The sequence below is a fragment of the Nesoenas mayeri genome (genome assembly GCF_963082525.1).
Source record: "Nesoenas mayeri genome assembly, chromosome: 4".
In the NCBI taxonomy this organism is placed as follows: domain Eukaryota; kingdom Metazoa; phylum Chordata; class Aves; order Columbiformes; family Columbidae; genus Nesoenas; species Nesoenas mayeri.
Window position 1 is genome coordinate 68735904 of NC_137540.1, and position 26318 is coordinate 68762221.

General features: G+C 48.8%; 1 protein-coding gene across 1 annotated transcript; it reads right to left on the reverse strand.

The window, feature by feature from the left end:
- Window positions 1–25746, reverse strand: NAT8L (N-acetyltransferase 8 like; the record flags this gene model as incomplete). Its single annotated transcript, XM_080344261.1, has 3 exons — window positions 25182–25746; window positions 23621–23785; window positions 1–368 (listed from the first exon to the last, which is right to left on the reverse strand). The coding sequence occupies exons 1-3, from the start codon at window positions 25513–25515 to the stop codon at window positions 1–3; spliced, it is 867 nt and encodes a 288-aa protein (XP_080200387.1). The 5' UTR covers window positions 25516–25746.
- Between the last annotated feature and the right edge of the window lie 572 nt (window positions 25747–26318).

Genomic DNA, 26318 nt, shown 5'->3' on the forward strand with positions numbered 1-26318 from the left:
TTATTCTTCCCGCAGCTGCAGGCGGTAGCGGTGATAGCGGAGCTGGAAAAACATTCTCTCCAGTAAGGAGCGCGTCATCCCTGGCAGGGCGTAATGTTCGACGACACCCACGTGCTTGAACCCCAAGGACTCGTAGAGCCTGTGGGCTGCCATCTTCACGGCCGTGGTTCCCAGCACGACGGACGAGTAGTTGTTGAGCATGGCAAACTCCAGCACTTTGCGGCCCAGGGCCTTGGCGATCCCTTTGCCGCGGTAGTTGGAGTCGACGGACATGCGGCGCAGCTCCACCGTGTTGTCCTCCTCGTTGCCCCGTGCCGCCACGATCCCCACCACGTTGCCATCCAGGACGGCGACCCAGAAGCAGGAGCCTGCGGGAGATAAAGCAGCCCCTGTAGCTACTGGCCACCTCGAATGGGAAAAAACAGGCAAGGCACTCGCTTGGGAACATGCTGATGAGAGCTGGGCTCGAGGTCAGAAATCTAAGGACCAAACTTCCCTTTGCTACTATGAAGGGAATGTTGTTTTCCAGAGGAAAACGCACAGGAAAGTCTCTACGAACCAAAATGTGAGATTGCTAGGGACCAAGCGCTACAAAGCACACGTGGGCTGCTGTGACAGACAGGGAACAACCCTCAGCTCACAGTGGCACATGATGGGCAACTCCTGACCCGCACAGTCGTGTTCTCCTGTCCTACCACTGGTTTCACAGCAGCAAGTCCCAGATTCCTCCCAGCACAGCACAACCCGTCTTTCCCTGCTTGTTGCACCCCACCCCGGGACCCAGCAATGGTGCAAACGGCCCCCTGTCCACTTTGCTGCCAAACTCCTCCTCCATCAGGAGCTGCACTTTGCAGAGGCTCTTGTCTCCAGGTGAGCGGCTCGCCTGTGGTGTGGGCAGGGCATGACTGGGCTTATCAGCTGAGAGCTATGGAGAAGCACAATGTGGTCCCCAAAGCATCTCTGGTGTGATTCGGGAGGGCAGGATGATGCCGGTGAGGGGAGGGAAGGCTGAGCCCCTTTCCCTGGTGCTGTGGCAAGAGGCAGGGAGCCAGATGAGAGGACTGGAGTGGGACACTCCATGCCCGGGCACAGGGGGGTGGTGGAGCCTCCTCACATCCAGGAAACCTGTGTTTGCCAAGGGCCAGACACTCAGTCATGGTCCCAGCCTCTTGTTGGGACTCAAAAGAATGTTGCTTTCCTGGTGCGATGCAAGAGCAGCCCTGATGGCTCAGGTCTCCCAGCAGCTCCTCCTGCCACCCCCTTTTCCACCCAAGAGGACCTGATGTGAAAAAGCTAAATAAGCGACTGCCTGGCTTATTCCCGACCACCCACATTTGGATGTGTATGTGCATTTTCCTCCTGTGGACTTCAGGGCCCTAGTGCGGGCTTTGCCTATGACAGTTTCAAATAGAAAATCCAAACTGGGCAGCCAGATGAGAAACTAGGATCACTAAAGCCAGAAAAGCACTAACAGGGAAAAACATCCTATGCATTTCCCCAGGAAAAGCATCTCCTCTGCACAGCCAAGATCAGGCTCACCACCAGTTTGGGGTGCTCATGGCCAGGCTCCCCTTGCTCTGGAGGTGCTGCTGCTCCTCCTTTGCTTGCGTGTACCTGGTGAGAGCATCTTGTGGGCTGCAGAGTGCTCAAGCAACTCGGGCCAAAACCATGTAGAGCTTCAGAGAGCAAAACCAGTCCTATCCTTAATTGCACCCTGTCACCAGCCAGCTGCTAACGCTGCTCCAGGAATGAGGATGAGTCTCAATGAACAGGCTGCCCTTCTGGGGGTGCAGGGGGACAGCACTGCCCCTCTGAAATGGGGTTAAAGGCTTGGTGGGGCAAGTGCTGCCTCCAAGGGGTGAAAGTAAAAGCCATCTAATCAAAGTCCAGCAGACTGACAGGCACACAGCCAGGCTTGGGATGAACCCCCAGGGTCCCAAGTGCCCTGACCGCAGCCTCAGTGATGAAGTTCAAATAAAACTAGACCTTGCTGGAGAGAGGTACCGATACCATCCCATGGCTTGTACTGGCCAACAGACATTCAAGCCAATGCAATTAGAAACTGCTTTAACTCCGAAGTATTACAGCATCACTTGGCCTTGCTGGCAAGGGCACTTAAAACAACAAAAACCAAAACAACAAACCCAAACAAAAACACAACACAAAACCAACCAACCAAAAGACAAACACCCCCCCAACAAACAAACAAACAGCAAACAAATAAACAAAAAAAACACCCCACAACCAAAGAAACAAAAATGAAATTCAAGTAATGAATTACTCAGGTCTTAACCAAAGATCTTCACAGAAAATCTTGGTGAAGGAAAAGCATCTGTAACTGAGCTGAAAAGACTCATGTTGTCAGCACAGGGCATCTGTGACCTTAGCTTGGGTATTTCTTAATTAACACTCAAGAAAGCCACTATTCAATTACAGCAGCTAACAAGGGGCACTGACAGGTCTCTTGCCAAGAAGGAACATGTAGACTTTCAGTGCTGAGGAGCAATGTGGCTTCAGCTGGAGGAAGAGGATTCCAGCACAGGACAAACCCCTGGCACAACAGAATCTGCTGCAGGCAATGGCCTTCTCCTTCTCCAGGAGAGGAAACTTGACTTGAGTGGCAGCTCCATGTGTAGCATCAACCCCACCAACGGCCCTGACTCAAACACATGACACCCATCTGTAAGGACCAGTGTTAAACAGCCTGGGTGGGTGCTCAGGGGTGCACAGCACTGCTCCCCTTGCAAAATGCAGGGTGGGGGAGAGCACAAATGAGTAAGGTGACTCTGAGGGTCCTTCACTACTGGAGGAGAGCAAAGCACAGGGTGGCAGAAAGGTACCTCCCCGGCTGCTGGCCGCAGGACTACTCGGCGAAGCCATCAGAAAGAGATGGTCGAGGTCTTCCCCACAGTACAGCCCAGCTAGGGGGAAAAGTCAGCTGCAAACAAAGCACGGGGAGCCAGCCCAGGTTCAACCCAGCACATCGGGCTCGTCCTCACCTTCAGAGCGATGTGCAACTCCAGGAACACTCACTTTTGCTCTCCCTGCAAGCAAGTCATCACGCTGTCGCTATCTAGGTCACCAGCTAATTTTTGAAACACTGGGACCCATCTTGACCCATTTATCATGAGCAGTTAAAATGTCTTTCCTCCACTGCTGCGTTGACAGTGCGGCTTGTTCCCCTGCATTTGGCTGGATCTCAAAATGTGATTTATTCAGACACGACCCCAGACGAAGACCTACAAGTGCTGAAACTCAGCAGCTGCTTTCCATCTGAATACAAATCACAGGGCTGTGAGAGCTCACCGCTCTCTGCTCCACAGCCTTGATTTAAACCCCTCGTCACGTAGCGGTTCTGCCCAACGCACCCCCAGCCCATCCATCACACCTCCAGTCACAAGGCACGCACACTCCAAAATCAAGAGGTGGTCCTCACCCCTACATGCACAGCCACCAGTGTCACCTCCTATGGCATAGCCCAAGGAAGGGGTCCAGAACTCCCCATACTCAGGGAGCAGAGGTGAGATGCTCCCCTAGGGACGTGCAGTGTTGTCCCCATCACCCACCTTGTCCTGACACAGCCCCACAAAGTGCCACAAAGCAGCCAGTGACCAGGGTCTGCCGAGCTGCAGCTGGTGGCACAGCCACCATGTCCCTGTCCTCCAGCCTGGGGCACAGAAACTCCACCTGAATCTATCAATCAGATATCATCAAGATTTCTCTCAGCCCGAGGTTATGTGATTGCTTCCCTCATGGCTTCCCACTTTTACTCCCAATTTTCCCTTCTTAGCAAGCACCTCTATTCTGTCCCTGCCAAGCCAGAGAGGCTGCTGAAGCTCAACCAGCAATACTTCCCACCTTCGTAAAACAGCACATTTCCAGTATTTTTAAGTCTTCTGCCTATTTAAAACGCAAATCAGGACATGTCCACCACAGCAGAGCTCAGAAGGCCCTTCACACCCCCAACCACCCTCCAGGACAGGGGCTGTACCCTCACACACATCCATCCTGGTGGGGACCAGCCTGGTTGCAAGCAGCGTGACAGCAAACCCACACTCCTTGTTGGTTTTTACTTACAACTTTAAAGCTTAATTGTAATGATTTTGAGTTCAATGTGAAAAGAAATAGTATCTGGCACATCTCCCAGGGTGTGTTGTGCACACAAAGCTTATAATTAGCAGCAGACTGGACACATCTGCTCAAACAACACAAGTTGTATTCTGCTCTCGTTTACACCAGCACCATCAGTCCCCAAGACCCGCTGCCCATCCCATGTCTGAGCCTGCTCTGAGGATCACCAGGGGCCAGATTCTTCAGCCTGCTAAAGACACCTCAAGTTTCCAAAGATGATACAAGCCCAGGAGCAGCTTCTACATGTGGGGTTGTCAAATCCCTCCTCTAGAGAGCTGCACCCCATTCGGATGGGCATTTGCTACCAAAAGCTCTTTTGGGTGCCACCACTTGCTGCTGGCCTCAGGCTCAGATATTTTCTCCTTGGGGTAAGTCCTCCAGTTTCAGAGCATGAAACCTGAAGGTCTTTGGCTTGCTTTTACCTGAACTCCCCATGTTTTCAGCAATCTCAGCTATCCGCTCCTCCTCAGTGAATCTGCGCTTCCAGCAGCACTTACTCTGGAGCAGGATGGAAGCACCCTGAGAAAATCACCCCACGTAGGGCTGGGGGAGTCTCTTACCCATCTTTTCTGGGCCAAAGGGACTGAGTCAGAGTCTGTCTTGTTTTTGTACTTTTTCACATCTAGGATGAAATAAAATTAGCTTCATCTCACCTGTCAGTAACTAATAACAGCCTCATTGCTCACAGTGCTATTAATAGTAAGAGCTGACGTTTTACTCTCACACACCGCTATCTGAAAATAATCACTGCTGCAAAGATAAATAAACCCTGATGGCTACAACTCTCCCTGCCCTTCAGATACTCACCTCTGTCAGCATTTCTGCCTTCGCGCTCATCTGCCTCCATCTCCTGGGGTTCCCCTGTCACTCATCACTATGGACATTCAAAGCCCTTCCAGCTCACCCTGCCCTAAGCTCCACTCTTGGTTTTTGACCCTGCAAGAAAAGTCACTCCAAGGTCTGTTCTTCATGGACAACTTGCATTTAACTCCAGCTGCCCTGTGAGCATCACTCGGGAGTACTGGAGGTGCTCACTGGGGGCATCAGATGTTTGCAGCTAAACACCATCCCCTTTGCAGCACTGCCCCTTGCCTCCCAGTCCATCCCCACCACTCTGGGCTGCCAACGGGCAGTTGGCAGGCGAGTTGGACTAGATGATCTTTAAGGTCCCCTCCAACCCAAACCATTCTATCATTAAAAACAAAAACTTGGGATGCACACACCTGTGAAAAAAAGCACAAAATGGTTGTGATGTGTGTAGCAAGGAAGATTACTTTGGGTTGTTCATGCTTCACAGGTCTGGTGAATTTACAATGGTTCCTCCAGCATCTTGACAGCAGTCAGCCTGGGAGCCCAGGTCAGCAGGGGACAGGTTTCAAGACAAGAAATTTGAGCTCCAGAGGGTAACGCCTTTCCCTGGAAAGACCCACCCAAGGTATCTCCATGCCTTATCAAGCCACAAGGATCCTGCTGCACTTAAGACCATGAGCCACACATTGGATGTGCATGTACTGGTGCAAGTTGCACATGAGGAAGGTCACTTTGCTTGTGAGCAGGAACGTTGAGGAGAGATAGGGTGGGATTAAAAAGATATACAGGATGCACTGTAAGATAAAGCAAAGCCAGGGGTCCATATCTCTTGCCTCCTTGAAGTTATCCAAAATATGTGACACAGCAAAAGGCCAGTGGTTCTACATTATCTTTCTGTCCTCCTCTGTGCGTTTGTCTGTCTCTCAGCAACATCTTTCCATACTCTGGACAACCAACTAGACCAACTTATCAGCAACTAACTCAAACCACAGAGCTGTCTGTGAACCCAGACTTCACCACTGCCAAGCCTCCTGCTCCTATAGGACCATCACTTCAGATATATTTTGCTTACTGGACACAGAGAGCACCATGGTAGTAATGAAATTACTAAAAGCAACAGCAACAAACTGGTGGGGAGAATAACCCATCAGGGTTGGATGTGGTTCCTCAGCTGAAGGCACCCAGGGCCTGAAAGCACAGGCGATGGCACTGTCTGTCTGCTCAAAATTTAAGATGATTCTCAGCTTCTGAGGACCAAGAGAGAGCATTTGAATCTGCCCACCCAAGCTCTACACATGGCTGCAGGCCCCAGGCCCCAAGGGCTTCCCCGGAGTGGTGGCATCACGCTGGCTGCTCATCCTCCACCCAGAGCACCCCCTGCTCCCGCCCAAGGACATGCCATGGGATCCCTGCAAGGCTCCTCTCCCGCCATGAGCCGCACAGCTCTCCCCCACACAGCTGACGAGGATGCTGGGCGAAAATAAATTCTTTTATTTTTGCTGCAAAGTCTTCTACACTCTTCGTTGAATAAAAGGCCAGTGGGTGGATGGGTAGAAAGATTGGAGCCAAAAGTACTAGCAGAGCGTACTGCTAGAAGAGAGGGGGAAAATGAGACATCAGCCTTCTCCATCAGCACGAGTCTTATGTGATTGAATATAGCAGGTTCCCACAGCTTAAGTCCCTTAGCGCTTGAGGACCGCCACCCCAAAAAATAGAATTTAAGAGCACACATTGCTCTAACAAAGCAAAGCTCTGTCTACCACCTCTTAAAATCCATTGTTTTACAGTAAATTCTAGTATTTCTACAGGAGCAAGCAAAGCTCTGCTGCCCTAAAACATTCTGAGCTCACACTCAGGTTGCATCAGTCAGATGAGAGGACCAAGGGAGCTGCTCAACAGCCACCACTGCTGGGAACCTGCCAGGCAAACGCCAGCTCCTCTGTGTGCTCGCAGCAGAGCCAGGAAAGCATCCAAGGACTGGCCACCGTGAGAAAAGGAAGCTGACATCATGGGAAACTCTGGACAGGCCCCCAAAAATTAAAAATTGGGACAATGTATCCCTGTCAGAGATGTGATGTGCAAGTGTGAGCTCTGGGAGGGGAGGGAGGCTGCCCACGGGCTCATGTGTGTCTTCAGGGCTTTGCTGGCAGAAGCAGCATCTTGCAAAAGGGCAAATCACCCTCTCTATCCTAGATTTTCCCCTCAGGCTACTAGGAAGGGGCAAAAGGAAAACAAACAAAAAGAAGCAAACAAAAAACCACAACATACACCAAAAAGCACAACAAACACACCTACCTAGAGAAAAAAAAATCATCCCTGTTCTTCCCATAGGACAGGACTCGCAATTGCCTGTGTCCCTCACTCTCAATACACGTACATAAAAGCTTGCCAAAAGTGACTGGCTCACTAACCCCAGAGATCCGAATGCCCCCAAAACTCCTCCCTGCAACCACTGAGGTCCCACGGCACAGCCCGGTGCAGCACCACTGCACAGAAACACCAGGACAGAGGAAATCCAACATGCTGTCACATCATGAAGCTTTAAATATTTGCCCTTGTAGTCACTTGTTCAGCCTCCCAGTGCCGTCTTTCGGTGTGGTTTTGGCCAGAGCAGCAACTCTTTCAGCCAGGCAGAGATGGTCTGAGCAAGGCGGTACAGAGCGAACCGGGGGGTGTCCTGCACTGGCCACAATGCTGTGCAATTATTACTTATTTATAGATGACAAAGTAAAAAGCCTCCAAGTTCAGTGTCTCGCCTCTCCTGCCAGCGCTATTTATATACGTTGCTTTAAGCGAGTATGTGGCAGCAAGTGGACAGAGTCTCCAGCCCAAAGCTGGTTATGCCACTACCGTGTGCTGCTGATGCCATTTAAATCCCTGCCCTTTTATCCTGTCTGGGATATGCAGAGGCAGCAGAGGAACACAGCACTTGAGGCAATCCTCCTTCCTCCTTCCCTTCCATCCTTGGTGATAAACACAGGGCACACCAGCCAAGTTACATCAACGTCAAGGGAGAAAGGAAGCATTTCTGGGAGAGCACGGCTGTCGTGATGTAAATGCTGCTGGCGGAAGGAGTTTGGGGCACAGACATGGCACATCGGCTGCTGCCCGGTCACAGACACAGGCAGCTGGGGTGCGGGGACTGACCAAGGGCAGGCAAGCTGCTGGAGACTGCAGCTGCTCAGCTAGCTGGGTAAGGGAGGGATTTGTTTCTATATTTCTATGTTTATGAGGCACATTATCGCTCCATATCTCCACCTTCCCCGCGTCTTGAGTTTCTCTCCCTTCCACCTTTCTACAGGTGGTAGATTTGAAATCTTTAAAATTGAGTCCATCTTTCTGAAACACTCTGTAGTTCCCCCTGAGCTTCAAGCGGGGCTGCATAACAGTTTCAACAACTTCTGCTAATAACTCTACACTTGACTTCAGTTGAAAGGCATTCCTGGAGGGCTCTGACAAAATAATGGCATTTCAGAGTGGTTTATGGCCATGGAAACCACGTGAGATTTGAGAGGCCCTGACTCCGATACCTGTGAGCATCCCTCTACATCAGAGGAGGCCCAGGCATAGGGGAGCAAAAAATGTCAGGGACACACGAGAATTATTCATGCATGAAATTAGAAATGCTGTGGGGCCCCTTCCTTCCCATAAATTACTCCACATAACCTACCACCACAGGATTCATTGCCCCATTATAAATAATCCCCTGCTGGAAGAGCACAGGGCAGTGCATCTATATGCCGAGGGTGTGTGACATCCCTTGATTCATGGGGCATCTGGACAGCTGGCAATGAGATCACCTACACAGCATGAAAAGAGATGGACGATTTGGTCCTGAGCCACCATCTCAGCCAGTTCTCCATCTACGTTTTTTTCCATCCTTGCTACCTTTCAGCTTTGTTGCTGTTGCTACTGAAGGCTGAAGCTACTTGGAGCCATCTCGGGCAAAGCCTCCAGAGCTGCAATCAGCAGGGGATCAGTGGGGTGACAGTGACATCCAGGACATCCAGCATCTGACCTGCAACACAGCCACAGCATGGCTGCTACCAGAAACACCACGATCACAGTCATCGACAGCAACAGGCCTCAAACCACCCCAGGAGATGGGAATTTGGAGGTGGCCTCTGCAGCTGATGAACCTGAACTTAAAATGAGACACAGGGGGTGCTGGGGTTTTGTACTGCAGGCAAGAGCTGGCCTAAACATCTGTGCAAACCCAAAAGCATATTTGGATTCAGACTGGAATATGCCATAATGTGCCACCGCTGATAAACTTGGAGCAGAACAAGCTGTACAGGTGCTGGTCCCACTGGGAAGTTTTGCCACAGCACAGCTTTTACCTTCACCTGGTGATGCAAAGGGTGGTGGGGTTGCAGTTTAGAATAATAGGATGAGAACTGACTTTCATCAGTGCCTGCTCCATGCTTCCTGATGGAGTTTGTACATACCCAAGAGCACTCAGCTGCTTTATCAGAGGTATTCCATTTTGGGGTGTCAAAGCCCCTGGGAAACCACTAAGATGTTAACAGCTAGTTTACCTTAACTCGAATATTTTGACTGTAGAAGAGAAAAACACATTCTGCAGCAAACAGACTTCAGAAAGTAGCCAGGTTGGGTCCTAGCCAGCGTCTCCCGCTGTCACTGCTGGGGATGTAACCCAGCAGGCATTTCTGACCTTCTTAAGACCTTCGCTTTATACTTCACCCTGTTCCTCCAAAACACCTGTGTGACAGCTCCTACTCATGCACCTTACTCCTCTAAAGCTTCAGGAGGATCCAGCCTGAAAGTCTGGGTCAATGCAAGGTATCATTGGCCATATGCCACATCAGCATTTCACGGGTTAATTTTTCAAATAGGCTGCAGACATAGAATAACAGTATGGTTTGAGTTGGAAGGGATCTTAAAGATCATTCAGTTCCAACTCCCCTGCCATGGGCAGGGATACTTTCCACTAGCCCAGGCTGGTCAAAGCCCCATCCAGCCTGGTCTTTAACACTTCCAGGGATGGGGCATCCACAGCTTCTCTGGGCAGCCTGTTCCAGCATCTCACCACACTCATAGTCTTGTGGGGTCCAGAGTGTCACCACACATGACAGCACCAGGGGAACTCAGAAAAGCCCAGGGAAGTACTCGGCAAATCTCAGGAACAGGCATTTGATGAGACAGCCAGAAATCCAGACAGGGTAAAGACAGCCCTTCCAGCACATTTCAGAGGGTGCTATATTAAGAAGTGCAACAGCAGGACTTTAAAATCTTATATCCGGCTCTATTTGCTGGCTACAATGCACCTTCAAAATATAAAAGTAAAATGTAATAAAGCCAATGCATCACAGTTTTTCAAGAAAAAGCTGCAGAAGCAGTTACAGAGGATTAGAAGTACCCTAGTTATCAGGGCATGTTTAGCCTGGTCCATCACTCTGCTCTCCACTGTTGAAAAGGACACACTATAGAGAAAGGAAAGACAAAACCACCGATGTAGTGATTGGGGTCTACCTGCTGGGTCATCAAAAGAAAGCACAGTTTGAGAAAACAGGCATTGTCTGTGGGGTTTTTTTGCACATGGGCAATTGTTATCAATAAGCAAAGAATTAAATAGCTTAAAGAAGTGGATAAAGACTGGAATATGTGATTCTGGCCCAGCATTGTCCTCAGAGCGAACTGGATGGGAGTCCCAGCTCAGCAGAGCTGGCTCAGCAGAACAGACTCGTCTGCACAAACGGACAAAGCCAGAAAAAAGTACTTAACTGCTTTCAGAGTAGATGTTCCCTATGCAACCAAAATCCGCACTAAGCCCATCAACTGCGGAGTCAGACCTTAAGTAAATCAGCACTTCAGAATTTAGACTGGTTTTTAGCTAGAAGCTTAAAGAAAAAAGAAATCAAACCCTTTTGCCAGTTTTGGCAGTCTGCATCTACAGATGAAATGCGCAAAATACTGACATGATGATTAGCTTCTTTTTAGTTAAATTAGTTTACAAGATAAAATGTCTTGCTGGTTGTGTTTTAAGCCAGCTCCTTAAAGGACATTGTTAAGGGTTGGTCTCCATCTTCTACATCGATCTTTCACTACACACAACTTTTCACTATATGGTTTTATTGTTTACAGAAAGGTACCGAACTTATATGACAGCACTTTCCACTTCCAAATACTGAAAAAAATGGGAAATCTACAGTTATTGGAGGTTCTAGAATTCACTATTTGTTGGCTGACTTTTACTTCATATGCATTACTGTAAAAAGGCACTGAGCAATAATCATCAAATGACTTTGTTTTAGCTTAGCAATTGGCCTAGCCATAAATCATACAGGGAAAATGGATAGAACCAATCTTATTTTCACCATCCACCATCGCTCATCTGGTCTAAATTTAGCCAAGACTCCCTTTAGTTCAGTAGAAGTGCCTGTATCTACACTGGTATTGCACAAAATGCTTTACAGCAAAGAGAGAAACTAACGTTACATTTACTTAAGGTTAAATAATAAATGCAATTCTGAGCTCTATAAGGACTTGCAACGAGGTTTACGCTGCTCCAACCGAGGTCAATCACCTTTCAGGTGAGTCATGCTCCAGGAGAGCCCCTCTTCTGCAAATGACCATAGCAAAAGCCTGCACAGCTCACTGCAAACAACTGCTTTTCGCCAGAAATAAAGTCGGCAAGACAATTCCAATGCACTGGGGCACCCCAAGTGCTGGGGCAGATGCTGACTGGTTCTGCAAACATACCCAAATGTATGTCTGTAGGGCAGAGAAGTGATAGAAAAGGGCAACAGCACAACATTAAATTGCAAGTCAAGTAAAGGATCAATACATGTGGCCAAAAAGTGCTGTACAGCATGTTGCAGTGATTCTGAGCATGGTTTTTCTTCTCCCCCTTAGCACACACTCCTGCTGCTCGCAGAAGCCTCTGAATTAGGAGCTCACTACCACAGCAGCCGATGAGCAATAGCGACGAGCAGCAGTTCACAATATTTACGTGCAGAAACACTGACCAGAAAAGTCTCGGACTCCAGGGCAGCTCCCCTGCTTTCCTGCCAGGGCCGTACCAGGAGCTGATGGGCAGGGACTGCATTTCACCAAGTGCTGCACAGCAAAGAGAAACTCCCACAATACTCTCCTAAAACTAACGATAAATACCACTCTGCTGCTCTCAACACCTTTCTTTCTGCAGATGACTTGAGTTTCACAAGAATCCTACCTTGTTGCTAACACAATGAATCAAACCTCCCCGACCTCTAACTTTTCATTGTATTAATAATCCACAGGAGTGAAACAGCAAGTCATAAGGAGTTATGTTTTATCTGACACCGCAGCGAAGAATTCATTACTCAATGCAGAGGAAAATACTGGAAAAAAAAGAAATGGTTCAGGACACAGATCTGGCACAAACTACAGGCTGAAGTCAGTCAGTACATGGCTTGATATCCTTGAGCCTATTGCAAGCAATAAACATTTCTTATTTCTAGCACAGCAGCTTGAAATTGTGCCACACACTCACCCTTCCCAGAGCTCAGGAATCCAACAAGGACACCAGTTATACTCAGCTGGGGCAAATTCACCCCATCATATCAGAGAACATGAATTGTCACCATCTGCCATGCTGCAATGAGCCTCCCAAATCCATTGCAATGGACTGGAAGAGCTCAAGAAGAGAGGACCAATGCTTCTGTTTGAAGCAAACCTTCCAAGTGTTCCCTAGGTATCTTTGACACCATCATGCTTCAAACACTGGAGGTCTTCCTCCAGCAATGACTCTTGATGACTCAATGACCCAACCAGCCCATCTTCTGCTAGAAGAACAGGGAAAGAGGTGCTCATCCCACCATCCTGAGGCATTTCACCATGCTGCCATGGGGCTGAACCTGACCCACCGACAGCTGCAGGCTGGTGTTTGCACCTTTCCACACCCCCAACCCAACCCCCAGCCGACTGACACGATGGGTGGTGACTCCATTTGTCAGGTAGAAATGGCAGACGGGGTTACCGCTGCATTCCCACCCTGCTGTGCTTGTAAAGTCTGGCTGCAGGAGATGCTGAGCCTCCCTGATAAAGCCCTTTACAAAGCCTCAGTATTGTCTCCTTCCACCTACCACGCTGTAGATGCCACCAAGACCTCCCAAGCAGTACAAGCCTCCATCACCACACATCACTCCAGTTTTTAATCCTCAGCAAACCAGTGGCAATGCTCCATGTAAAGCCACAGCACTGACACAGTACAGAAATACATCTCAGTGTTGCTACAAACGATGTGTTTCTATATCTCTCTCTTCTCATACATCGAGGCTAATGTGTCTTGAGCGTAATTCTACCGAACTCCACTGCTCCTGACTGAAACCAGCACGTTTACTTAATACAGCAGTGTAAGAAAATTTTACATCCATAAATAAATGAGCATCTGTCAGGCTGGGACAGACGATGGACATGTTGTGGATGGTGCATTAATAGAAAATGAAAACTACATGTGTAAATCTCTAAAATTAAAAAAGAAAAACAAAACACAAAACCCAACAAACTTTTGCCACATGTTCGGACTACTACGCCAGACCAGTCAGGCCAAAAAGCCACTACAAAAGCCTCATCCAGTTATTCCCACACCTCCTGCGATGCCCATGTACCAACATCTTGCATCCTATACCCACATGAGTGGGGCTCCTTCTGGCCACAGCCTCAAGAACAGTTACGAGAGTCAGGGATTTGCAAGAGATTTGCAAAATAAATCAATGGAGTGAGCAGGTAACCGGCCACGTCTCCCACCGTCCAGGAGCGAGTTACATGGCGTACCATCAGCCAGGGGCACACTCATTCACCAAGTACCCACAGAAAGAAGATTGATTTATAAACATGAACAACACCAGAAGGCATGCAAACCCACACAAACCTGTGTGGAAATGCAGTACTTTGAGGATCAAGTGGATTTTCCCAAGTACACAGGCAACACTAAGTAACACTGAGCCCTCCACCTGATGCTAAGAAACAGCAGAACTAATATAACTAAGAATAGGTTCACAGCTGCACCAACTCCTCCTTCCAATGCACCAGTTCTCCCTAGAACATCATAAATTCATCCTGCAGGCAGCTGATACACACGCAGCCAACTCAAGGTTTACTCCATCGCCACATTTCCCATTTAAGTCACAGGTCTCCTGTAAAGATCAAAAGAGGACCTGGACCACTATTGAAGGATGTCCCCAAGTATACTCCAAACTCCCAATCACAGACAAGGGGTTTAAGCCCACGATTAAGTTAAAGCAAATGCGCCACTGAATCTTTAAGCCAAACTCCCAGAGTTCAGACCCAGTGAAAGTGGGATTTTTTTTCTTTAGAATTTCACTAAAATCCTCTTTAGCTGTTTGAGTTACCCATGAAAAGCGTTCCCACTTCAAGAATCCTTGCAGATGCTTTGATGCTTTTCAGACTACTCAAGGCTCAAAAAAAGCCCCATAAAACCTGATGACGGCTTATTCCCAAATGAAAATTGCTGCCCGAGAGGCACGGCTTGATGTTATCCTCTGAACATTTGCAGGGTCTGAAATCACACTGGACTTATATTAGCCATTAAGTGAATCTAATTGACTTTACAGGCAGCAAGAGCTTGAAAAGGTGTTTTACAAATAGCCCTTTTAAACAGTTTGGATTTAAAAATAAAAAAAATCTCTCATTAGTACCCCTTTTGTACAGTAACTTCCCCTCAGCTCACTTTCTCTCTTTTTTTAACGAATTCCAGCACTAACGATGTAATTCCAATAACAAGGACTTAACCAAGACACTCAGTGCTGTTAAACAGGCAGCAGCATGTATCTCCCATGCATTTATCGCTGTCTCTAACTAATCATCATCTAAAACTGCTTACAAATGGCAGGTGCTCCAAAACAGGCTATTTTCAAAAGCTTCTCTTTGCATTTCTACTATTTAACATTATTTTAAATTGAAAGACTACAGATTTAGGTCTTCCCTGGATTCTCACTAGAAGTGTTACATAGTGTTTCTGACTGTTCCAAGGAGGATGAGCAGATTTGGCACCTCCAAAAAAAGAACAAAAATCCCTGATCTCAGCAAATTAAATGGAGATTTGTTTGGTTTTTTTTTTTTGCTGTACTCTGACTGCGACAATGATTTTATATATCCTATTAAAATGGGAAGAATGGGTTTTATAGGAAAAATCATAGTGGAAAAGACGATCAGTAGGCCACAACCAGATATATCTGGGAGTGATGTGGGTCAGATGCTCAGAAGAAGGTGTAAGAAATTCTGTTGTTGGCAGCTTATTTGCCTTTAGGCAAAATGTTCTCTCCTCAGCACCATCGACACGTGGGTTTGTGCGCTGACGCACTCTGTTTGCAGCTTAGCAGACACAATATTCTTGTGCTGCTGACTTCTATTTATTTTCCATCTTTGTTATTCTGAGTATTCTACCAACAGAAATAAATACTTGCGCTCCCATGCAAAATATCTGAACAACAGATGAAGAAAGAGAAGCACTTGCAGAATGAAGCTAAGCAAAGGGACATAAATTTAAAAGCATAATGGGCGGAGGGGGGAAAGCTCAGAGAGGTGCAAAGTGGGATGCTGGGTGTGGGACCACTGTTCTTGGGAGACACCGCACAATGAATGGAGCGAGAACCACACCAGGCAAAGCCACCCGAGAATTCGACACAGGGATGGACAAGAGGGTCAAGCAGAATTCAAAGGAGAGAAAAAAGCAAATATTGCAATTTGACACACGACTGGAAAAGCAGGGTACAGGACTGCTGTGTCAGTGGAAGGAAGAGAGGAAAAAATGGAAAAATATATAAAGTCAAGGAATCACTGTTGGTTCCCAAATGTGGATATTATCTGAAAGCTGTTGAAATGGGTGTTGCATGTGAGATGCGCTGAGGAGCCCCTCAGGGCTGGACAGCTGGTCCATCACCCCCCATTTCAATTAACAGCATTAGCGCAGAGACCAGGAGCCGCAACTGTAAAAGGCAAATAAACTTGTATCTCTGATGCCAGTTTCCGAGTCTGGATTCAAGCACATCAGCAAGAAAGAGTGGGAGCAGCCTGTACAGCAATTACCAGTGATGGAGGATAAATCTAGGCAAGTGGCTTACTTAAAAATGCAGTTTTGTCAGTTCAAAACAATTTACACATTTGTCCCAATTCCTCAGCTTCCTACAGGAGGAAAAAACACATAAAACGAAAAAAAATACACTTTGAAGCTCCCCGTTTCGCTGATGCAGAAAGCAACAACAAAGACCCGTACATCCCTCGGCTCCTCGCACAACCAGATGCCGGCAAAACACTCCGCAAAATCTCTTTTTGCTTTAGTCTGGGAGGGAGTAGCATCAAATACACCATTATTTGTAACAGATCCGCAGTGCTGCGTTACCAAAATAAAAGCGCTTTTACATTAAAAACTGCTTTTTCAACATATTTACAAGACTTAAGATAGAAAGCAATAGTGAGCAGTAATTTCTATAGTATTGGCGCCCCTGGTCACGCACACTGGGAGGAACCAACCTGATCACAGAGAATCCTCAATAATCCTAAGAGGTTAAATATAATATAATAATGTACTTGGGAATAAGATTTTTTTCAGTTCATGTTCCTGCATCCAAAATTCAGCGTCAAGAGGGGCTCAAAGCTTCGTACTTTTAGAACTCTTGCCATGATTTAGATACCAAACATGGAACCTCTATTTCAGCTATTACGAAGATCTTAACCTGAAACAGACTTTTGGGTAGCTGATTTACATCTTCACCATTCCTAAAAAAGCAAGAGAAGGAAGAGCCGCCACTGAAAACCCTTTATAAGAGTGTTTACTTTGCATTTAAGTTTGTGGAGAAAATTCTGTAGCCCTTTTTAGGTATATTCACTAAGACAGTTGTCAGAAATCACACACAACCACGCCAGAAAACATCCAAAATGACAGAAAACACAAAAAAATTACTCAGAAAAAAACCCAGAATGCCTGATGTTCCTGCCCTCTTTGTGTTCATAAGTCCAGTATGGCTTGTATTTAATGGTCTTGAGAAGTAAACTGAGCCTAAAAAACAACTGATGTTCAATTTACACAACTTATTACTTCTTGTGTTGGAGATTAACAAACAGCACTTGTATGCACCAGGGTTTTTAAATACCTGCAGGCAGAGCTCGTGTTTGGAAGCATGATATCCACCCAGTCATGGCTACAACACATACCACTGCATTAACTGACAGTCATGTCCATTAGGGATTACCTTTAGAGACAGTTTTTGGACACATAGAAGGAAAAAAACCAGGTTATATAGCACGGCAAAATTTACTAGAAAATCTGTTTTAATCTAAAATTGACATGGGACCACATCAAAGCTCATGGATGTGAAGGGAAAACTATTTTTGTCCTACAGATGTGCACACTGAGGAATGGGTTTGTGCATGTGTTCCTGCTCTAGGAATAAATAGGTGGGGGGGAGGCTGCAGTGGTTTGCCCATGAATGTGTTTGTCCCATTTGTGTGTGTGACACAGCCCTGAACACCCAAATCTACAGGCTCACCAGGCAACTGCAGCTGTCCCCATGAGCCAGCCCTTGGCTGTCAGCCCCGCTTTGGACTCTGCATACCTGATCACCCTAAATGTGGGGAAAAAAACCCTGAATAATACAGATTTTGTGAGGCAGTGCTAAGCACTTGCAGGATGGGAATGTCCCCAGATACAAAAGCCAAAGGTCCTCTGCAGCAAAACAAGGCAGCCACGAGTGATGAAGTGCAAGATGCAACAGGAGAGGTGGGTTTTGGCAACCTAACTTTAAACACATTTTGCATGATTCAAATAATAAATGAATAAATATGAATGAATAAATATTCCAGTCCATTACTAATGCTGGACAAAGCATATCTCCAACACTCGGGGACTTGAGTTATTTTTCCCATTGCTTCCCAACAAACTGGAGATAAGAAATGCCAAATCAGGCAGCTCTGGTGCTGCTAAGTTGTACAAACCCAAAAGTGATGCTGGGAACTGCGAAGCAGCATCATCCCCAACCATCCCCCTTGCAGGAGGCCAGCCTTGAAATTATAGGGCGTTTCAAAAAGATGGATCCAAGCGAGAAGCATTTGGGATGAATTCAACTATTGTCTTGGTATTGTCTGTACAGCAGGTGGAGGGAACATAGAGCATTTACAAAAAGGTTACTAAAACTCTGTAACTCATTAAACCGCTTGTAAATTTTTGTGTAATTGTAACATGATGCTATCGTGAAACTGGGTCCATCTTTTTGAAACATCCTGTGCTTTCAGATATAATACTTCCCACTACTAAATATATTTAAGGTCTCTAATCCTAATCTTGCAGGATCTCTCTGATATGGAGATCAGCAGCACCCTCATTGAATTGCAGAGAGATGCCTGCACATGAAATGCTCCCGGGAGTACCAGACCTGACCTCAGTTCCCAGCAGCGGTGGGGAGCGGATATGGGAAATGCCGAAATGGAGATAAGGACACAGTCTCTCCCCAGGGCGTTCCAGCTTCCAGCCCCACACCGGGCTCCCCAAGGCCCTGTGGGGTGCATGAGGAGAGGCATGCGTGGAAATCCCGGCACACCACAGCTACCTTGGGGGTTTGGCAGATACGTGAGGTCAGGGCGCTGCATCAGCCAGCGAGAAATGCAGAAGATAGGGATGCTTTAGATTCCAGCTGCCTCCCGGGCAGCACTCTCCAAAAACACATTCCTCCACTGGGAAGCTGCAGCCCTGAGCCCTCTCCCGGCGCCAGGTAACTAAGCCCTTTCTTTGCAAAGCAAGAGCAGCTCTATTCTTTCCAAACAATGTTATCAGCTGGCAGTGGAGCTTCTGCTTATCTGGCAGCTTGAGTATTACCCAGAATGTGGATGAACTGGGCTTCATGGCCATCTCTGCCAGGGGGCTCTGTGATAGGGCTTGTAAAGGCAGAGCAACCACAGCTCCCAGGTTGAGGATCTCCTCCCAAGGCAGCCCCTGTGTTTTCCCTGCAGACCCCACACCAGCCCAGCACCCCAAAACTCACTGCTGTCGACCCCACGGGTACCCCGGGGCTCAGCAGGGTTAGCAGGAACCATACATGTCCCATCCAGCTGCTTATCTCCTTGCAAACACCTGGGTTCAACTCCTCTGGTGTCAGCAATGTCCCTCTGGCATCAAACCCACCACAAAAAGGCCTGATTCAAGAACACAACTAAAATACTTGCTTGTTACCCAGACAAACATCCCGCCAAAGGTGAGAAACACCTCAAAAGGAACAAGCAGCAAACAGGATCTTACCTCCTCACAACTCAACTCTGGTCCTACCCCAACTGGCAAAAGGATGTTATCCCAAAACCTCTGCCAAGAAGGGCAGGGCAACCCACCTTTGGGCTCAGCTGGGGAATGTGCCACCCAAGAGTGGCAGGAATTGAACCCCAATAAGCCAACCCCCTTGGACACAGTCCTTGGGACACAGTCCCTGTCCCCCACCAGGGAGGTCAGGATATTAGCGCAGGCCTTTTGTGCGCACCCTCATAGATCAGGAGACAAAGGGGAGGTTCTGCTCATCCCTAGACGAGCCAGGAGAGCAGAGGTGCACGTGCCCTCCCGCCTGCCCAAAGCTCAAGAGCCACAGACATGCAGCCACTGCTGAAAACCGCAGCTCTCAGCACAGCGTGTTTAATGTGACCTGACACCTCCTGCAGCAGCCACTTCGGCTTCATCTGCTGCATTACGCAAGGCAGATGCTCTCAAGACTCCACCAGGTCCTGCAGCCACAGCTCTCCAGGTTGCTCATCCAAGCTGTCTGTCCGTCCTGCCCTGCGGCACTGGGCGTTGCAATGCAGCCACCCAACTCGCCACCAGTGCCCAAAGCCACCAGCAAAGGCCAGCTCCCAACCACCACCAGGTCTTTTCACCACCACAACACACACAACCCCCTCAGCAGAGCCTGCCAGGTCACCAGCAGCAGGAGACAACGTCGTAAGCCACCACAGAAAGACATGCCAGCTCATCAGCCAAAGCCCCAGCTTTGCTCCCCTTGGAGAGCAGTGTTTTTTGCACTGGGGTCCTGGTTTCCATCAGCTCTCCAGCTGAGACCTCAACCTCACCAAGAATCTCTCTAACACCATCAACCACTGCAGCACAACCGACTGGGACAGAAGCTTGAAGAGACACTGTAACATTGATTAGTCGTCAAAATCAGAGTATAAAAGAAGCTCCAGCTGTGCTTCTCTTATTTCTGTACTGAAACGCAAGAGGCAGGGCTCTATTTAAAACTAATTCCTCTTTTTTTTCTTTTTGTTTACTAGAGCCTAAGTTACTCTGGTTGGCAATTAAGCCCATTATCCAGCTTCTTTCTTTTCTACCATCCCAGTGACATTTTCATAGCCTATTAAAAAAAGAAAAAGAAAAATTCCAGTAAGTGCTATTTTAAAATGTAAAACGCAAGTTTACAAGGAGCTCAGGAAGGTGTTTGAACCATTCAACCTTCTCTTTTAAGACCCCAGCACAGGACTCAACACAAACAACTCCCTTCCAGTCAACAGCAATTTCGTTTCACCCCACTGCGTACAAGCTCAAAGTTAAGCGCTGGCCCAAGTGTTCTGCCAGATCCTTGGCATAAGTGTAGAAGGGCAAGAGAAAACAATTAAGCTTTGGCTAATTTATCTCTGCAGAATCACTGTCAGGACATACTTTTCAGTTTGTACAGAACTCAGCAGAGGATATTTAAAACAATAACTTGGAGGCAAGCGGTTCAGAAAAACTGCAGAATGAAAACTGTAATATGATGTAACTCACAGGATTGTTCAACACTCATCATTAAGCTGGGTGCTTATGACAAGCCGGGTCCTTTTGGTTTGGTTTTAAATCCAATTCACAGTCTTTGCAGATGCTTTGGCAAAGCCACCACGAATGACCCATTTTAATAGTTAAAATACTCCCTCACTGTAGATGCCTGCCTTACCAGGTGCTACTTGCTGTAGATGCTCCGTACAGCGGTGCCCCAGCCCTGGGTACCACAAGGAGCCCCCTGCAAACAGCAGGTTTTCATGCCTGGGTCTCACACAGGCCAAGAGCAAAACCTCAGCAAAGCCATGACCAATATCATGATCTGAGACTTTAAGATCACATCTCAGTTCTACCAGTCACCCTGAGAAACAAGAATGCATAAACCCACCACAAAAATGCTCCCTTGCCCTATTTTCTGTGCTAGAAAAACAATATATATATATATATATATATATATATTCAAGCAGGTTAACACAGATTCTCCAAAGAAGGAACACGAAGCTGCCTAGTTGTACTGCCAGCTAAAGCCAGGCCCATATCCAGTTACATCAGGTTGGTGGTTCTAACTTGTCCCGTTGAGCTCTGACCACCTCCAGCCTCTCTGGCCCCTGTCCCTGTGACCATTTCTTCCCTAACACATCACTCAGAAAGCTCTCACTAAGAACAACACACGGGAGAATGAGCCCTTCTTGTTCCCTCTGCGATTGTCTCTGCTTCTGTGCTAATTTGTAAACGAGCTGAACAAAAGACAAACTTGGGGCTGGAGGTTGTTTTACTGTCACTTTTCTGTCCTCCAGGTGGGATGGGCAGCACCAATGCAGCCTTTCTCCTCATGTTCCAACAGACGGCTTCTGAAGGGCACAAAACTCTGTTTTTTCCAAGGCAACTGTATATATACTATTGTCTTACAGGGAAGAAACTCAGCAACTGTATTTTTGGGGAAAACAGGAGCAAAACACTGGATTCATGCCTTGTGCACAGCTACACCAAATAGCACCATGCAGCTTCAAGGCACATGGACAGACATCCCTGGTCGTGTCAGTCCCACCCCACGGACGCCCTTCTCCTCCCCAGACCCCAAAGCTTCTTTGGCTTTTACCCAATTACAACTTCAACTTGTGTAGCATCACTACCATCAAGAACCTTTAACAAGCACCAACAATCCCATAAATCTACTTTTTATGGCACTGCAGAAGCCTAATTACACATGATTAAATTCTGTCAAAAATTAAAGCCCACACACTTACTCTACAATTGAAATCAGCCCTTTTAGGTACCAAATAAAAGCAATGCTAAGGTTTCAAAGACATGTTGGCAACACAGCTGAACTGGATAACGTTACTGACCTTAAACAAACCAAAGGCATTCCTTAGTCTTCATTTGAGTCCCTTTCCTTTATCTTCTATATATTCTAATGTTATAAATACAGGCACTTTAATCCATGCCCTGAATTGTGACCATACAGGTCCCAAGTATTAATGAGCGACGCAGTTTAAACACCTATTAACACCATATTACTTGTTTTTATTCTACTGGAGTGCCCAGCTACCTTCTCCAGCATAATACATTGTTGAACCTTCCTGCAGAGGTCCCAAAATGTTTTGCTAAAACCTCTTTTTTATTTTTGTGACGCCACCTTTAATGAAGATTGAGCTTTTAAAATACAAGTCACACAGGACTTGTAATTTTTACAAAAACAAGCACTGTAAATGAAACACAACCTGTGTGTATAATAAAATGGGACAAGATCCGTACAAGATATGCACCATGATGGGAAATGAAATCTAAAGTAAGCACATCTAAGGTATTTGGGGATGATGATTACAGGAGGAGCATCATTTTAGCAAAATGTAATATTGCACAGTAGAAATGAAGGAAAGTTTGTGGCTATGGTGCTTCCTATGAGTCCTCTAGAAGTGCCCAGGAGCAGATCTGTCACACCCGGGGAACAGCAATGATACAGCGAAAATATGGTCACATGGAAAAACAACAGAACAGGTACCCTGGCAAGATGGAAATAACTAAGACAGGTTACTGGCATCACTTTTGCTCTCCCAGCTCATCGCTAGTGCTACACAAGCACCAAAAGCAAACCTCAAACCCCAAGTGACTGCCCAGACATCCCCTGGCTCCAGTCCTCAACATGGAGGTATGCTTACAGAAAGGGAACGAGCACCTGACAAGTGCTAAAGAGGCTCTTTTTTTAAAAAAAAATCCCATAAGAGATCTTTTACATCTTAACAAGCACATATTATCATTAGATACTATGTTTTTTATTGCATCTATATATGTAACAAATGGATGAATGCATACTACATCAAATCCAGGCAGCATCCCTTTACATACCTGATCTGTGCCTCTTCCAAAACACTGGCATTAAGGAATGTTCTTCTTAAGTAATATGGGGAAATGGGTGCAATAAGTAAAACAGGTTCCTCTAAGTATTTGGGATAAAATGCCTTTCATCTGCCCCTCTTCCTGCCCTCAAAACCAATACCAACGGTGAGCAGCACAGAAATACAGAGCTCAAGCAGTAAGGGCTGGGGTGGATCTAATAAGCAGTAAATAACCCGCATCCTTCAGCCTCAGTGTCCCCAAGCACCCGCATCCCGGTCCCCAGCCTGCTGTGGGACCCAGGAATGCCGTGCTCAGGGGGAGGATGGGAGCTGCCTTGGATGACCAGACATCTTATGAAAAAGAAAAATAAGTAAAAACAAACCAAAAAAAGCCCAACACACACACACACCAAAACCAAAGCCCAAACAAAAACCAAAGATGGCTTTGAACCTGGTGTGACCAAAGAGCTGCATTCTGGCAACTTTTGAGCTTGCTCAGTGCTGCTGACAGGAGGAAAAGGCGCCAGCAGCACAGAGCAGCCATGTTCCCCGAGCAGGGCTGGGGAAAGGCTCCCTCCGGGGAATTCATACTCACCTGGTGGTTTCATGTAATATTGCTCAATATCGGACATGTCCGTATGCAGCGCGCAATCGAGATAGTGGAGGATAACTTTTCTACTGAAGTAGTACCTCATGCCCATCAGAAAGATGGGCAAACAGCAGGTCAGCAGGAAGGACTTGGTCACAACAAAGCATATTACTATGGAGATAAGGAAGAGAAATAAACGATACCTGTCAGAAAAGAGAATTTAGTGTTGATTTCGGAATACAAACTCATTATTAAAAACAAAACAAAACAAAAAAACAACAAAAAAACACCAAACAGGCACAGAGAAAATACACATTTGCAGCACACGCAGAATTGACTCTCTTGAGATTATCATGTTAAGTGATTGCGTATCACACTCAGAGAACCCCCTAGAAGTTATGGGGTGCCTGGAGAGAGCTGGTTGGGACAATGCTGCCATGCAGGCAGGTCCCACCAAACCCCCGCTCCACCCAGGAGAGAGGCTGGTGGGGACACTGGGGACACCCCAGGCCCCCGCTTTGCTTTCCCCGGTGAACCCAAAACCCATGCGGGGCGGAACAGGCAGGCTGCGGGCACGCCGCTCCGCAGCCATGTGTTCTCCACTGCGGCATCACCATTGCCATCGTGGGAAGCACCGACTCCCGGAGAAGACACCCTGCCCGCCTCGATGCCAGGGTGCTGCTGAAGACCTGGGGGGCTTCCGCGGATACCCCCGAGATGGCAGCTCCCGACAGCATGTTCCCAGCCCCCTAGAGCTGCCGGCTGAGCCCCCCAGCTGCCTGATGGGGGGTCACTCTCCAGCACAGGGCGCTTTTCTCCCCCATGGCTGGCACATGGGGGTGCAACCTGCCTGCAATCACCAAGGGCAAGAGAAACCAGCCCAAAGCTTGGTTGGGGTGGGGGGACACACACTAGTAACAACGTGACTCCCACTTCCGTGCAATTATTTGCACGGGGGAGGCACATTCTCATTTGCACGGGAGGTGGGGGGCGGGGGGGAAGCACCTTGCAGGCGCTATTGTGGCCATGCAGCTCTGGGAGATGAGCCGCCCCCCGGCTCGGCCCTGCTGCAGAGGTTGCCCCCTCCCCATGCCGGGAGAAAGGGGGGGCTCCGGTGGCGGGCCCGACCGTCTCCAAGCAACGCCGGCACGCGGCGACCCCCCCGCACCGGGCTGCGCGGGGGCGGTGCAGTGCGCGGTGCAGTGCGCGCACCGCTCCTCTTCACCGCTGCCCCCCCCCCGCGCCGCTCAGGCCCGAAATAACTACAAGGACGACTCTATCCTCACCCCCCTGCAACCTACGCGGCGATTCCCCCTCGCCTCTCCCCCACCTCTACAACCCGCGCAGGGTCGCGCATCCCCCAGGGGTTCCAGGCTCCCCCCTCCAGCCCCCGCCGCAGCGCTGCGGCTCCGCGGCCGCCCCGCACGATGCTGCGGCGCTCCCACCGCAGCGGGTCCGCGGCTCCTCCCGCCTCTCCGACCATCTTGTGGAGACCCAGGGTTGGGGGGGGAGGAGGGAGGAAGAAAAAACCCGCGACCCCCACCCCCAAAAGGGAGCAGATACTCACCCGCCAGCAGCCCGTAGAGCAGCTGAGTGAGGGGCTGCTGCTTCAGCCCCCTGAACGCCGTGTTGGGGATCCGCTCCATGATACCCTCGTAAAATATGCGGCGCACCACCTCCTGCTCGGAGGGGTGGAATTCACGGATATAGACATTGTCGCGGCGGGGGTCCTCTTTTGGGGGGCTGAGGGGAGGCGGGGGAGAGGAAGGGGAGCCCGCCAAAGAGGGCCACATTTGGGAGGAAGAAACAATGATCGTGTCTTTTTTGGATCCCGGGATTGATTCATGATCTTCCGCCACAATCTTGGTCTCACAAACCATCTTGGGAGACAGACAATGCATGCAAACCGGCCGCGGGGAGGGGGCGGAGGAGAAAAACGGGAGAGGGGGGTGGGAAATTAAAAACTAAAATCTTAAAAAAAAAAAAAAAAAAAGGAAAAGGGGAGGGGGAAGGAGCGGGGCGCGGAGCAGGGACGGAGACCCGCCGAGCAGCGGCGGCGGCTGCGCGGGGCGCGGAGCTGCGCAGCCGGTCGGGACGGGAGAAAGGAGCTCCGCTGCATTTTGGAGAGGCATTTATAGGGCGGGGGGTGGGGGCGAGGAGGGGCGCGGGTCCCCGGGGTCCTAGCGCCCCCCGCATTGGCTGCGCGGGGTCGCCATGTGATCGTGGGGGGGAGAAGGGGGGCGGGACACCTTCCTTCCCCCCCATCCCCGTTCTGTGCACCGCCCCTTGCAAATTACTACGGCGCGTCCGTGCGCGGGGCGGCGGCGCCCCGGCTTCTTGCTGGGGGTTCGCACCTGCCTGCCCGCATACACCGGTGTAGGGTGGGCGTACTGTTATTTATTTATTTACAGTGAAAGTACCATACGCCCGGCAGCTTTCTGGAACAGTCGCTGCGGGTGCGCGGAGCTCTGCGCGGAATCATCCCTGCGCGGAAGGCTGCGGGGCCGCGGTGGGGGACGGGGACACCCTGCGTGGCGCGTACCGCACCGCGTCCCGGCGGGCTGCGGCGTGGGCCGCTCCGCGGTGAGTCATTCACCGCGGCGGCGCAGCCCTGCTCACCCCAGCGCGGCGCCCCGCGGAACGGCGGCCCGGCCGCAGCCACCCTGCGCGGGAACACTTTGCAGGGGTTGGGGGTGTGTGCCGG